We start from the raw sequence: 12,985 nt of genomic DNA, 5'->3' as shown, positions 1-12,985 counted from the left end.
CCTTCTCTTTGAGAGTGTTTGATTACACAAATTAAAATTTCACCACAGTCAATTGGCAACAGCTAGAGACAGTTCCAAAACTAAACTTTGGATTTTGTGTTCCCCTCAAAGTTTTGGGAGTGTTTTGATCCAAATATGGATTTTGAAGCCCATATCTATCAACTGTAGCTCAAGCAGTTATGATATTAACCACTGTAGATTTGTAAACTCTTCAAGGACTATCTTCCCTGATACATAGACCGTGTTTAGCTTATTGTGGATGCCACCACAATAGAAGTACACCATAATAAACTTACTTGCATTGAATGTAGCTCTCCATATTTTTCTCATTCTTCTGAAATTGGAAAATTAAACAAAACCAAATGGGTTACACAGTTGGCACACTGGAAAGTGCAGGGCAAAGGCCTCTACATGTACATGTGCATCAGCTTTCTCTCACCTTTCATTTGGGATGGCTTTGATCTTTGAGTCAACATGATTTAATAGATTATTCTTTAAAATAGATTACGTTTTTTCTTTCTATAATGTCATGTGGCACATTTTTCAGCGTAGTCAGTTGGGCCTAGATTTTTGAACCTGGTTGCCTAAATTTAGGCACTCAAACCCACATTTAGGAATTGCATAAGTGGCCAGACTTTCAGCAGCACTGAGCACCCATAGCCCCCACTTAGGTCAATGGATGCTATGAATGTGACTCTGAACATTCACCATTTTCTTTACCTAACCATGAAAACAATACCAGTACAAAGGGCTCTCTCTTGCTCCTGGTTCTCGTAATGAGACTACATCACTAAAACCAGCGTTATTTCCATAAATGAGTCTTTTCTCCTCCTTTTCTCTCTCATAGCAGAAGGAACTCTGTGTGGAGGCCAAAAATAAAGCAAACCTTGTTATGTTATTAAATTTAAGATCTGAGGTAATGTTTGGAATAAATATTATAAATATTTTGGGTATGTTTAAGGAATCTTTTTTGCCTTTGGTTTGAATTGACCCAAATGTGGATATTAAAGCTGGTATTTGACCCTTCAATAGTACAATACTCTATGGGAATGGTCTCAAGAGGAAACCTTTTATATACATTAGACACATGGTTACATGGCACCAGACATCATGGGCTCTGTACTAGTGCTTGTGACTGCTGTAGTCTCTTACGAACAGACCAGTCTTGAATTCTGCTTCCTAAGTTTCTTCCCATCTGGTTCCTGCTCCAAACTTTTAATATTCTGTTATGTGCAGTAGGAGTCCTTTGTGTCTGGTGGACCCCAGGATTCTTTACACTAGATACTGAGAGCCTTCTCTGAAGCATGACTAGAACTGGTGGTAAGGGTTCTGAGGATGATAGCACCCACTTCAGACAGTGGTAACAGAAATAAGGACCCACTTCTGGAGGAGGAAATCAGAGAGAGAAAGAGAGATTGACTGGAAGGTAGGATGGGTTGGGGAGAAGAACATCAAATCCCATCTTTACCTACAGCACAAATATACGTCCTTGGTAGCACTGATGGGTCCTATGTCCTCATTTTGCGTTATAGCCTGATAAGCCAGGAGAGGAAAAGCAACAGTCCATTTGGTTATAACGTGAATAGAAACCAGGCAATTGGAAAACTTACTGAGAGGATGAGTGATCTTCTTCATGCAGCACTTTCAGTTAAGTAAATGATAGTTATTGCATGACTGGTAGCAACACCTACTAGCTTAGGAAACAGTTGTCAGATAAGCTGGCCTACAAGTTCCAGAGTGGTCTGTCTTTTTTTTAAAAAACCCTTGTCTGCCTTGGTTACCTTATTCTCAAGGCTAGAAAGTAGCAGTCCATTTTTAACTCTTAAGCATCTATAAATAGAGCTGAAAATAGTTTGTACATCTTTCCCCCACCTTTCAGTACTAATACATAATACCAAATGACTTCAGGTAAATCTGGGGCACAGGAGTCATACAGAAAATGCATCAGAACAAATAAAATCTATTTCATAGGTTCTTGAGCATGCATTTCTCTTTTAAGTTGTATTTCTACTTCTTGAAGGACCTTTACCCTAGAGCATTTGTGACTAGTAGTATTCAGAGCAAAATAATTTATATTAAAAAAGCAAGGTTGGTGAATTGCCATACATGTTATAGTAAAATCTGGAAAAATACAGAAGGCGCAGCAAATAAAATTAGGTTCATGATATTTGGGCATTAGTATTGGAAAACAAATAGAGGCTTAGTTAGGGATTGGAAATCCGAAAGTGCACACAGCTCTGGTATAAATCTCTGTTCCTGCTGAATTGCAGAAACCCTCTGAAGCTCACCAGTTGTACGAGTGTGTAAACCGCCTTTTGTTCCTATAAGAAGTGCTGGAGTTGAAATCAATGGACTAGACTAATAAGTAGTGAGAATTGGGGAGGCCATGATATTAGACAGCAAACAAAGTCCTTGACCTTTCTTTAAATAACTAAGAGGTTGAACTTCCTTCAACAAAAGTAGTCCTCGAAATCCTCCAGTATCATTCACCTAGGGTTAGAATCCCTTTTACAGTGGTTCACCTTTCAATCATTTTGAGAATAGCATATTATTTCTGAGCATAAGGCTTTTAAGATCCATTACCATTGCAGGACTCCACATTTCCCCATTACCACATAAATAGTTTCCTTGTGATTACTCTCCTGTTTGAGGCTTGAGACCTGGAAGGTCACTGTCGATCATAATTTCCAATTTCAATTGAACATATGCAGGGGAGCCACTGTTAGACTATGCATATGCCTTGTTGATACAGCAGCAGGAAATCTACCTCTGCAGAAAGGTCCCTTGTCCAGGCTGCTGAAAACAAATGGTCTTCATCGCGATCAATGGTAATATGCTAATCCAAAGAAATGAGGACTGAAATGGCACATTAGTGCTACTTGTCAAGTAATGTACTCATTAATGGGGGTTGCATTTCAAAATCTGATAGGAAATAGGTAGAACATCACCAGATGGTGTGTAACTTGAGTGTATGATGGGTATCTTGGCCACCATGCAGAAGGATGGAATGGATTATTTCTCTCCCCCCTCCCCTCCTGCCCCAGTTGATATCACTATTTTAGTAAAATTTGATATAGAGTGCTGTTGTATCTTAAAGGGACACTCACAGTTCAACTTCTGCCCTAAAATTAGATTTGTGTTTGCCGTAAAATACTAATAGAAAGATGTCAAGGAAACAACATTTTGCAGTCTTTACAATATAAACATTGCAGGATTGCGCTATTGTAGAATTTGACTAGTCAGTTTCACTTTCATTTTTTTCTAGGTTGTCTTCATTTCCCAAGCTAGGAGAGATACAAACAGAGTGTAGGTGGTGCAAATTAAATTAGATTTTTGTCAAAGGAATTTCAGGAAGACTAAGACGTTAAAGGGACACAGTCAACTTGAAAGCTAGTCACTTTTTAAAAATGGCTTAAGAGTAATTCCTGATATTATATCTGCCCCTGACTTTCTCTAATAACTGTGAATGTAAAGATACAAAAAATTTCATATTTTTTTTCTCCCTATAGCTGTGTGAAAGAACCACCCAAACAAGGGAAACTTAGTAATTTGACTCTACAGAGGAAACTCTGAAAGGGAACATATATTTGACAGTACAGTTGATTGTTCGCTGTCTTCTAAATATAAAACTGAAAGTGAGAATTTCCCGCCTCTAACCTTTCATTTATGATGATCTCCAGGTTGCAATAGTAGTACTACTGGTAACAATAGTGGGTAAATATTTTTCAGACAGAAGTGTGGATTTTCAAGTCGGGGGCCTATTAGTAATGACATCACCTTTCACTCTCCTTTGTTTTAACCAGACCAAATTTGTGTTTCAATGTACAGTTCAGGATTAAAGATCTTGTTAGCTAAGACTTGAGTCTTTACTCCTTACCAAGGAGATACAAATCCTCACATCAAATACAGATATACACACCTATTGACAGAAGCCAAGATTTTCAGAAATTATGAGTGATGTTGGGTGTCTTCGCTTTTGCATGTCCAGCTTGAGGCGTATTTTAAAGGGGCCTGACTAAGGGTGGGGACTTGGGGATTCTGAAAGCTGAGTCTCTTTAAGGTGACTCAGGTTAGGGATCCAATTCCTAGTACATCTAAAAATCTTGGCAAGAAGCTAGAAGAAAGAGGTATAACATTTTAAACATATTAAATAGATTATATTACATTGTGTAGTATATATAAACCTGCATGTAAAAAGTCCCCACACTGGGTTTATTTCTCTCTATTAGAAGAGCTGTAATAGCCTTGCTGTATTTCAGGTTGTCAGTATTGCTGTTTCTTAACTCAACCTGCTGTGCCCAAGTATTGCAGCTCATAAGGTTCCTTATGTGACTGAATTAAAACAGTGGGAGATTGTTACATACCATATGTGCTGCAATATGAAGGAACGACAGGATAAGTTGCACAATAAGCCAGGTAAGTCCTTATTCCAAAGTCCTTCCTGGTTCTTGATTCCATTTTAATTTTGAACCTAATGGACATGTCCACTTAATCGAACTTGAATTTGGGTGCACATTTTTGTCCTCTGTGCATACACACCCAGTGGGCAATCTGCCGCCTTAGTGGGAATGAGCTATGTAAGGCACTGGACATTGTTGTGAAGTATATGCAGCCTTTTATGTTAGGGAAAACATAAATCCATTCAGTGTCACTGTTAGTTGGGTCAGCACTTTCATTCTAAAACAGTTTGAATCAGTTTATAGCTTGGCTGTAAAAAATAAAATAAATTTTAGGGTAAAACTTGGCCTGCGGTCTTAGCTCTGCATCAAAATATAAATAGCTGAGTTATTAACATTTGAAATCTGGCTACTGAACATGCACTACTTGTTGGTGTTTTTTGTTACACCAAGCACCCCTAGTATGGATCAGTGCTGTTAAGTTGCTTTGTATGTGATAGATTCACTTCAATCACTGAGAAGCAGTGACCACTTTTATTCTCAAGGCCTCTAAAAGCATTTCTGGGGACAAGTAAATCCTTAACAAGTTTTCTTAGGGAATGAGTTATAGTCGATTTTTGTGATAGCCAGAGATGGATACAGCAGCTAGGCTTTGTAAGGATTCAAATTTAGTATTTGTCTAACTTGAATGGTACTTCTGAGCTCTTCTTTTATTCCCTTTGAATACCTTTCTGAAACATAAAAGATAGAGTTGCATGCTTCCTCTTCCTCCCTTTTCAATTCCTCTTGACAGAAATTGGAAGGTGGAGGGGTAACTAGCACTAGCAGCTGATTCTTCTTGAATTCATGGGGTGATGATTTAAGGATCTGGTGGCCCAAGTATTGCAGGGCCTCTTGGGCAGGGCAGGTAGTGACCTGAGAGGTGTTTGGCACTCTGGTAGATCATTGTGTTCAGTAGCTAATCACTGATCAAGTTACTGCATTCTCTGCTGGAATAGGCAGCACCCAAACTTTCCAGCTGCTGGTGTGAGAAGTAGTAAGTAATTTAGCTTTGGGGAGGCGAGGTAGAGGTTTTTGGTAACCATCTTTTTTTTCCTTTTTGCAGAACTCCAAACATGGGAGGCAAACTTAGCAAGAAGAAGAAGGGGTACAATGTAAATGATGAAAAAGCTAAAGACAAGGACAAGAAGGCTGAGGGAGCAGCTACCGAGGAAGAGGAGACTCCAAAACAGAATGAGGATGCCCAGCAAACCACAGAGACCGGAGAAGTGAAGGAGAACAACAAGGAGGAGAAGGGTGATAAAGAGTCCCAGGTTGCTGCCAATAAGACAGAAGACAAAGAAGGGGAAAAAGAAAAAGCCGTGAGCCAGGAAGAAGTCCAGAAATCTGAACCAGAGAAGCCAGAGGCTGTTGTCGACGCAAAAGTGGAGCCACAGAAGAACAATGAACAACTGGCACCTAAGCAAGAGGAACAGACTTCAGCCTCTGCTCCTGCTGCCAGTAGTGAAGCATCTAAAACTTCTGAGCCCAGCAATGATGCAAAAGTTTCCCAGCCTTCAGAAGCCACAGCTACTAGTAAAGCAGATGACAAGAGCAAAGAGGAAGGGGAAGCCAAAAAGACTGAGGCTCCCGCAGCACCTGCAGCCCAAGAAACTAAAAGTGATGTGGCCCCAGCTTCAGACTCAAAACCTAGCAGCAGCGAGGCTGCACCTTCTTCCAAGGAGACCCCGGCAGCAACAGAAGCACCTAGTTCTACTCCCAAGGCTTCAGCGCCTGCAGCCCCACCAGAGGAAGCGAAATCTTCTGAAGTTCCAGCGACTAATTCGGATCAAACCATAGCAGTGCAAGATTAAATTGGACAGCCTGGTGAAATTAACCACTTAAAACAACCTGTGTCTTTTTTTTTCTTTTTCTTTTTTTTTTTTTAATTTTTTCAGCTATACTAACTTGTTTCAGATCTGAAATAATATGTATTGCCCAGGGGAAAAAAAAAAGGATGTCCCATCAAGTTGGGAGGGAGCAAGGGAGTGGGGGGGAAGAATCCAAATAGTATTTTTGTGGGGAAATATCTAATATACTTTCTGCCAGGATTTAAAAATATGGATGTCTGAAAGTACAGCACATCTTTTGTATCTGAACTGCTGTAAATGCACTCCACCAATGTATCAAAATCTTTTTTTCGTTCTGTAATGGGGTTTGGGAGTGGTGCATTTGATTCTGCCCGCTGGGCTTGTGCCAAGGCAATCAGATCTTTATGAAAGCAGCATTTTCTGTGGGTTTTTTTTTTTTATTTACACCCTTTCTTATTTTGATATATTTTTTATGCAGTGGATGAATGCCAACTTTCAGACAAACCCACTTAGCTGTCCACATTTTTCTCAATGCCAATCCTCCAATTCTTCCTCTCCAAATATTTTTGGGAGTAAACAGCATTCTCATCCTACTTAGCCTACCTAGATTTCTCATGACGAGTTAATGCATGTCTGTGGTTGGGTGCACCTGTAGTTCTGTTTATTGGTCAGTGGAAATGAAAAAGTCTGCGTTCATTGCAGTTCCAGTTTCTCTTCCATTCTGTGTCACAGACACCACACACCACTCATTGGAAAACAAATGAAAAACAAAATGTACAATGGATGCATTGAAATTATATGTAATTGTATAAATGGTGCAACAGTAATAAAAGTTAAATAATTTAAAAAAAAATAAAGGTGTAAAGATTGATAGTTTATTTAGACTAATTCTTCATATTTAGCTCTGACAGCCTGGCATCCACAATCCACATATTCAGAGGAAAAAGATGATTATTTGAGGGCAAATCAAAATCACTGTGGTCAGGATTCAGCTACCCACATTCACAAGGAGTACCAGTATAAAGTGCTACTCAGCATCAGTCAGGATATTTGAATCTGACCCTAGAGATATTTTGCTATAAACACTCACGTGTGATACAGAGCTCCATGAGAGTTTAGAGATAGAGAGTGAACAGGAAATACTTTATGCGCTATGCATAAGCAGAATATAAACTCTGTCATATGCTAATGCCATTTTAAATCCAAATAAATGCTTCTGAATATGCTCACTTCCTATTATACACAGCTACAAGCATCTTGGTTGATTTTAAGTTTTACTTGATGTAAGATGAATAGTCCATCAGAAAAAAGAGAATGCATTTTTTTTTTCAAAAAATGCATCTTTTAAAATGATGCGATAGAGCTTAATCCTAGATTAGTTGGAGTCCCATTAAAATACTTCTTTCACTGTTACATTTTGTTAACTTCTCAATACTGCTATGCAGCAGGCAACCTCGAGCTCATGACTGACAGAAGCCAAATGCTTCTTCCTTCAAATATGGCTATAGGTGTGTAAGTGAACAGAATTGATCAAATCTCTTTCAATAGAATTTTTCGTGTCATGTCATTTTTAAAATCCGTCTGAACTGCAAGATAATCACAAGCAAGGTGTCCCTATCTGATGCAGCTCAAGATTACCATATGCAATCTCGAGTTCATAAAACAAGGTTAAGAAAGATTCCTGCTCTGGGATATTACTCAGGGGCATCATAGTCTGTCAGTCACCATACTCAATCTGCTGTTCAGTGATAATAAGAGAAGTAGTGCAGTAGTAAACAAACAGAATAATTTGTAGACCTACCAAATGCATGAATGGATATGTTAAACAGGAATCTTGTTTAAAGGTAATATAGATAACACACACACACAGTCCAAATATCAGAAATCATGACTCAACGTGCTTCCTTTGGGTTTATCCTTGAAAGGTTTACACAGAGAGAAGAGAGAGAGAGAGAGGAGTTAATTTGTGATTAAAAGTATCTTAAAATTGCATTCAGAACATGTTGTGTTTATGTATTTCATTCACATAGAGGGAACAAAGCACCATGGGCCTGATGCAAAGCCCATTGGAGTCAACAGAAGTTAGTCCTACTGACTTTTGATCTGGCTCCAGAGGCTTAAGTGGAGCTTAAGGCCAACACAAGACGAATGCATCCTTGTGCACGTTAGTGAATTTCACTCCTAGTATGTCAAGATCAGATTTGCTTTTTCATGTATCAAAACTTCAAACAACTCACTGTTGATTACTTCTTAAAAATTCAAAGTAAATGTGTCTTCTGCTGAATGACAATACCTAAAGGAGAGCAGAGTCCAGGCAGCCAGTGTGCAAGTTAGTCCACCAAGTTCTGTCAATGCACCTGCAGCATCCTTGCCTTGCCACTCATTAGGGTTCCCTGAAAAATCTATTGCACCAAATCCCATAACTTCCCAACATGGATACATTTTTGGAGATTTTTTTAATTCTCTCCAGCACTCATTGCCATAATATCCAAGTATCTTCCAGTAGTGCATTAACCAATGTGACTACGCATCTTGTCATATGGTGTTTGTTCTTGATGGAGAAGCTAAAACCAGAACCTGACATAATTTTTTCTTACCTTAGTTAAGACTAATTCAAGATAGAAAGAGGTAATGCACTGAATCTAGCAGACAAAGGGACAAAAAGACCCAATGGCTGAAAGCTGATGCTAGCCAAATTCAGACACCTAGGTGCGCACTGTTCAGTAGTGAGGGTAATTAACCACTGGAACAACTTACTGAGGGTTGTGGTAGATTCTTTATCACTGGATATTTTTATGTCAAGATTGGAACTCTGCTTCCCCCCCTCCGCCCCAAGCTATATTCTAGTTCAAACAGGAATTAATTCAGACAAGCCTTATGGGCTATGTTATATAGAAGGTCAGATCAGAAAGATCACAATGGTCTCTTCTGGCCTTAATCTTTGAATTCTCTGAGTTCTCTCTGTTAATGTAGTATGTGAATCAACCTGGAATTATTGGGACGAAATCTGCACTCTGACCCTGCTGCCTTTGAATGGGAAAGCAGATGCTGAAGAAGAATAGGTATGTAACTTGTTGACTATGGTGATATTCAAATAAGTGTCATACTCCAGCACTACACTTTCACCTTCCATATAATGTATAGAAAAGCATTTTAATCTCTCCCAACTTCATACAGACTGAACAAATACGTTAGCTTTTGATCAATCCTGGGACACAGAGCAATTAGAACTCAGATGATTCCTCACATTAATGCTTCATCGGTGATGGGAGACAAATGAAGTAAACCCAAACACGCCACAGCAGTATCCACATCAAGCAGACTCAGTGACAGTTGGCAGTAAATCCACCCACAAATTCCACAGACTTTGCAGTATGGAGATGGCTGTTTCCTCCTTAGCTTTTAGATGGTGTATGACGATGGGTATGAGGTACTTTTGCGGACAATAAATCGTGAGGCATGTGCAAAGAAGGCAAACACATGCTTGCACTTGAAAAATGGGGAGGGGTGGAGGGAAATGCAACCACATGTAGGTGTTTTAACTAACCTGAAATGGCTGGGCATTTCTTTTGCTATTGTACATATGGTTGTACAATTGATTCTGTCACTGCAGTCAAAACTTTTGGTGACTTGTGTGTATTATACAAACACGTAGACACCCCACCAGAGATCTGGGTCCCATTGTGTACTCTTGCATTAAGAGACAGCCCTGCCCCAAAGAGCATACCAGCTGAGCAGACATTGGGTGGGGAATAAGGAATTGGTTTTCCTCTGGGGATCTGAAGCACAGAGACTGATATTCCTATAGCTACAGAGGAAGTCTGAGGGCAAGGAACTGAACCCACGTCTCCTGAATGCCAGCTGAGTGCTTCAACTCTGAGATTCTCTCTCTCGCTGAGTTATAACCATACCTTGGACTTTACAGCAATAGTAAAAATATTTGTGGTATAGAGTTAACCAGCATGTGATCCAATAAATTCATTTAGACATGTCGAACTCTAAAAAGCTCCACTCCTTTCATGGACGTATATGACACAGAAATAAAAGGGGAATCTAAACTAGGGGAAGGAATGATGCACTGTTTGCTGAAAGTACTTACCAGTAGTTGTCTTCACTGTTTCCCAGAATGGCAATGTTCTTAAACTTATTTTGTTTGGAGAATGTCATGGAGTTGTGCCTGAGTCCCTCCAGGGCAACAGAATGGGCATCTCCATTGGCTCATCTAACACTTTCATTGCAAGGAGAGTGATGTGTCTTGTGCAGTTAGTGTGACATTCTCCTTAGCTAAACCACTACATTACTTTGGGCATCAATCTAGGACAGGATTTCATTTAAAATAAAATCCTATATTGCAGTATGTTAGAGGTGTACCATAACATGTGGCAATGAGACCTTTGCTGTACCTAGAACCTACATAGCCTAAAAATGGGTTGTCATGTTTACAGAAGGGTTGGGAAAATGTCAAAAGATTTGGCAAAGCATCAAAATATTGAGATGGATTAATGCTTACCAGTTGGATCTTGCTCTGCATTTTAATACTCACAGGCCAAATTCTGCTCTGTCCCCCCAGGGTAATCCTGAAATAACTCCACTGAAATGTTCGTACTAATGATAGCAAAATTTGTCCCTATAATAAGGTCTTGGAATTGTCATCATACTCTGTATAACTGCATTTTCACTGGCTCCTGTGTTTCAAACTGGCATGCCAAATTTTTGGCTAACAAAATGTGTGTTTCACTATCTGTCCATTACGGAATTAACTTTGGTATAAGTTACAGATGACAGATGGAATCAGGAACATAAGTGAATCGCACTGCGTTCTTTTCAAAGGGGAGAGGACGGGGGAAGTATGTCCTATCATTCACATGAAAAAATGATAGGATTTAAAAGTGTATTTATATTTTTGTACCCTGAAATAATTTTTAAATAGTTCTTCTGGACTGTCAGCAATACTCTGTGGTGCTGCCATTTTGTAATATAGGTTGTTATGTTGATTATGGGACAGTGAGGCACTTGGTAAAGTCACAATAGCATGCACAGTCTCATGCCGTTGCTACTGTCATTTAGTCAGAGACTTTGAGGAAGTCTACAGCCTGATCCAATTCCCATTTAAAGTTAATGTGGAACTATTTCTATTTACTTTAATGCGAGGCCTATCAGGCCCATAATGTCAGTTTACACAGTTTTACCTGAAAGTTTGGTGTAAATTCAGGAATAACCCAGCATACTGTGAAGAGGTTAAAAAATGTGAACACACCAATGTTACCAAAATGTACTTACCATCTGTTAAGTGTCTTGGGGGCCAAAGTTGCAATGAGTTGGTGATCACATTCCAGTTCCTTGGGGGCAGTAGAACTAGAGGCCATCACGGTAAACGGAATTGGTTTACAATCCTAGGTAGAGCTGGGTAGGAAACAGTTTTCCCATCCCACAAGAATTTAAGATTTCAAAAGTTTTCCCAGTCCTAACTCTGGACAAAAAAATGGAACTCTCAAAAATATTCACAAAAAGTAAAGGAGGACTTGTGGCACCTTAGAGGCTAATAAATGTATTTGAGAAAAGCTTTCGTGAGCTACTAACTGAAAACTGGAACAAGTGCTGCCCACGCTGTAAATCCTACAGGCAATAGAATGGCGGAGGCTCTTAATATTTAGTATTTTAAACACAATCCACAAAGTGCCTCTCTGAAAAATGGGTTGGTTACCTATAGTACCTGCAGTACCTCCCAGGGGAAATCTACAACTGAGATTGACTTCTGTACCTGAGACCACAAAGAGTCAATGTAACTAGACTAGAAGGTAGGCTCATGGTCCTATATTTCAACTACATATGATAGGAGAATTCCATGATACCTAACTCCACTAATTAGATTTTTCCCTGCTTCTCAATTGTGTTTGGACAATTTCAGTGTCCTAGGGACTGGAACCATTGAGATATCACACAATTCATTAATCAAATGTTGCTAAGTGGATCCAGTGGGCTGGAGAGGTCAAAGATTTTTATATTGATGAAAATTGGTACAAGGTTGAAAGAGCAAACCTTTTGTTTTACGATAGCCCTGGATTCTGAAATGGAATGCTGTAAGCGAAAAGACCCTGCATAGATTTCAAAAGATATCACGTCTGTGTGCTAAACACATTGTTGTTTTAAGCTCCGCTGCCCTATCTGATTATTGTAATTTTGTCAGCTGCACTTTATTTTTATTTTTAAATAAAAGGAAGTATTACCAAGCGAGCCTTTTGTGTTTCAAAAGACAAACTACAGTATCTCATAATCAGTATGGTGCACAGGAACAATTTCAATCCCATTAAACCTTAAATAACCTTTCATAGTATAAGAACTTCTAAAATGTATTATTAAAATATTTTATCTAACATTTAAAACATGTTCATTGTTGACTGAAGCTTCAGTGGTACTGATCAATCCATAAAAAAGGCAAATTTTCAAAGATTAGTCCTAGGTAAGCATTTGACAATCCATTTAGCATTTTACTAATTAGATTCTGAGCCAGATCCTTAGCTGTTATAAATGGGCGTAATTTCAGTCAAGTCAGGGGAGCTACACTGATTATACCAGCTCTGGATCTGGCCCCCTGTACTCAAGACTTGTCCTCCATTTTAATTTAATGAGCTATTTCGCACAATTTGTGCAAAAATATTCTCGTAACTATCATTTTGCATTACAATACACAGTCACTATCACAGGCTGCTAGAGAATTAAACTCTTATTCTTTGTGAT

General features: G+C 39.1%; 1 protein-coding gene across 3 annotated transcripts in view; it reads left to right on the top strand.

Annotated features, from left to right (window-relative positions):
• The window catches only part of BASP1 (brain abundant membrane attached signal protein 1), a 72,261-nt gene extending 65,143 nt beyond the window's left edge, over positions 1 to 7,118 (top strand). For all 3 annotated transcript variants that reach the window (XM_084621076.1, XM_084621075.1, XM_084621077.1), the window contains exon 2: positions 5,503 to 7,118. In XM_084621076.1, coding sequence (XP_084477202.1) covers positions 5,513 to 6,250 — 738 coding nt within the window. In that variant the 5' untranslated portion in view covers positions 5,503 to 5,512 and the 3' untranslated portion in view covers positions 6,251 to 7,118. The remainder of the gene's footprint in view (positions 1 to 5,502) is intronic.
• The last annotated feature ends 5,867 nt before the right edge of the window (positions 7,119 to 12,985 follow it).

The sequence above is a fragment of the Lepidochelys olivacea genome (genome assembly GCF_965140295.1).
Source record: "Lepidochelys olivacea isolate rLepOli2 genome assembly, chromosome: 2".
Taxonomy (NCBI): domain Eukaryota; kingdom Metazoa; phylum Chordata; order Testudines; family Cheloniidae; genus Lepidochelys; species Lepidochelys olivacea.
Note: the sequence above shows the minus strand (reverse complement) of the source record. Positions and strands in the feature narration are given on the sequence as shown.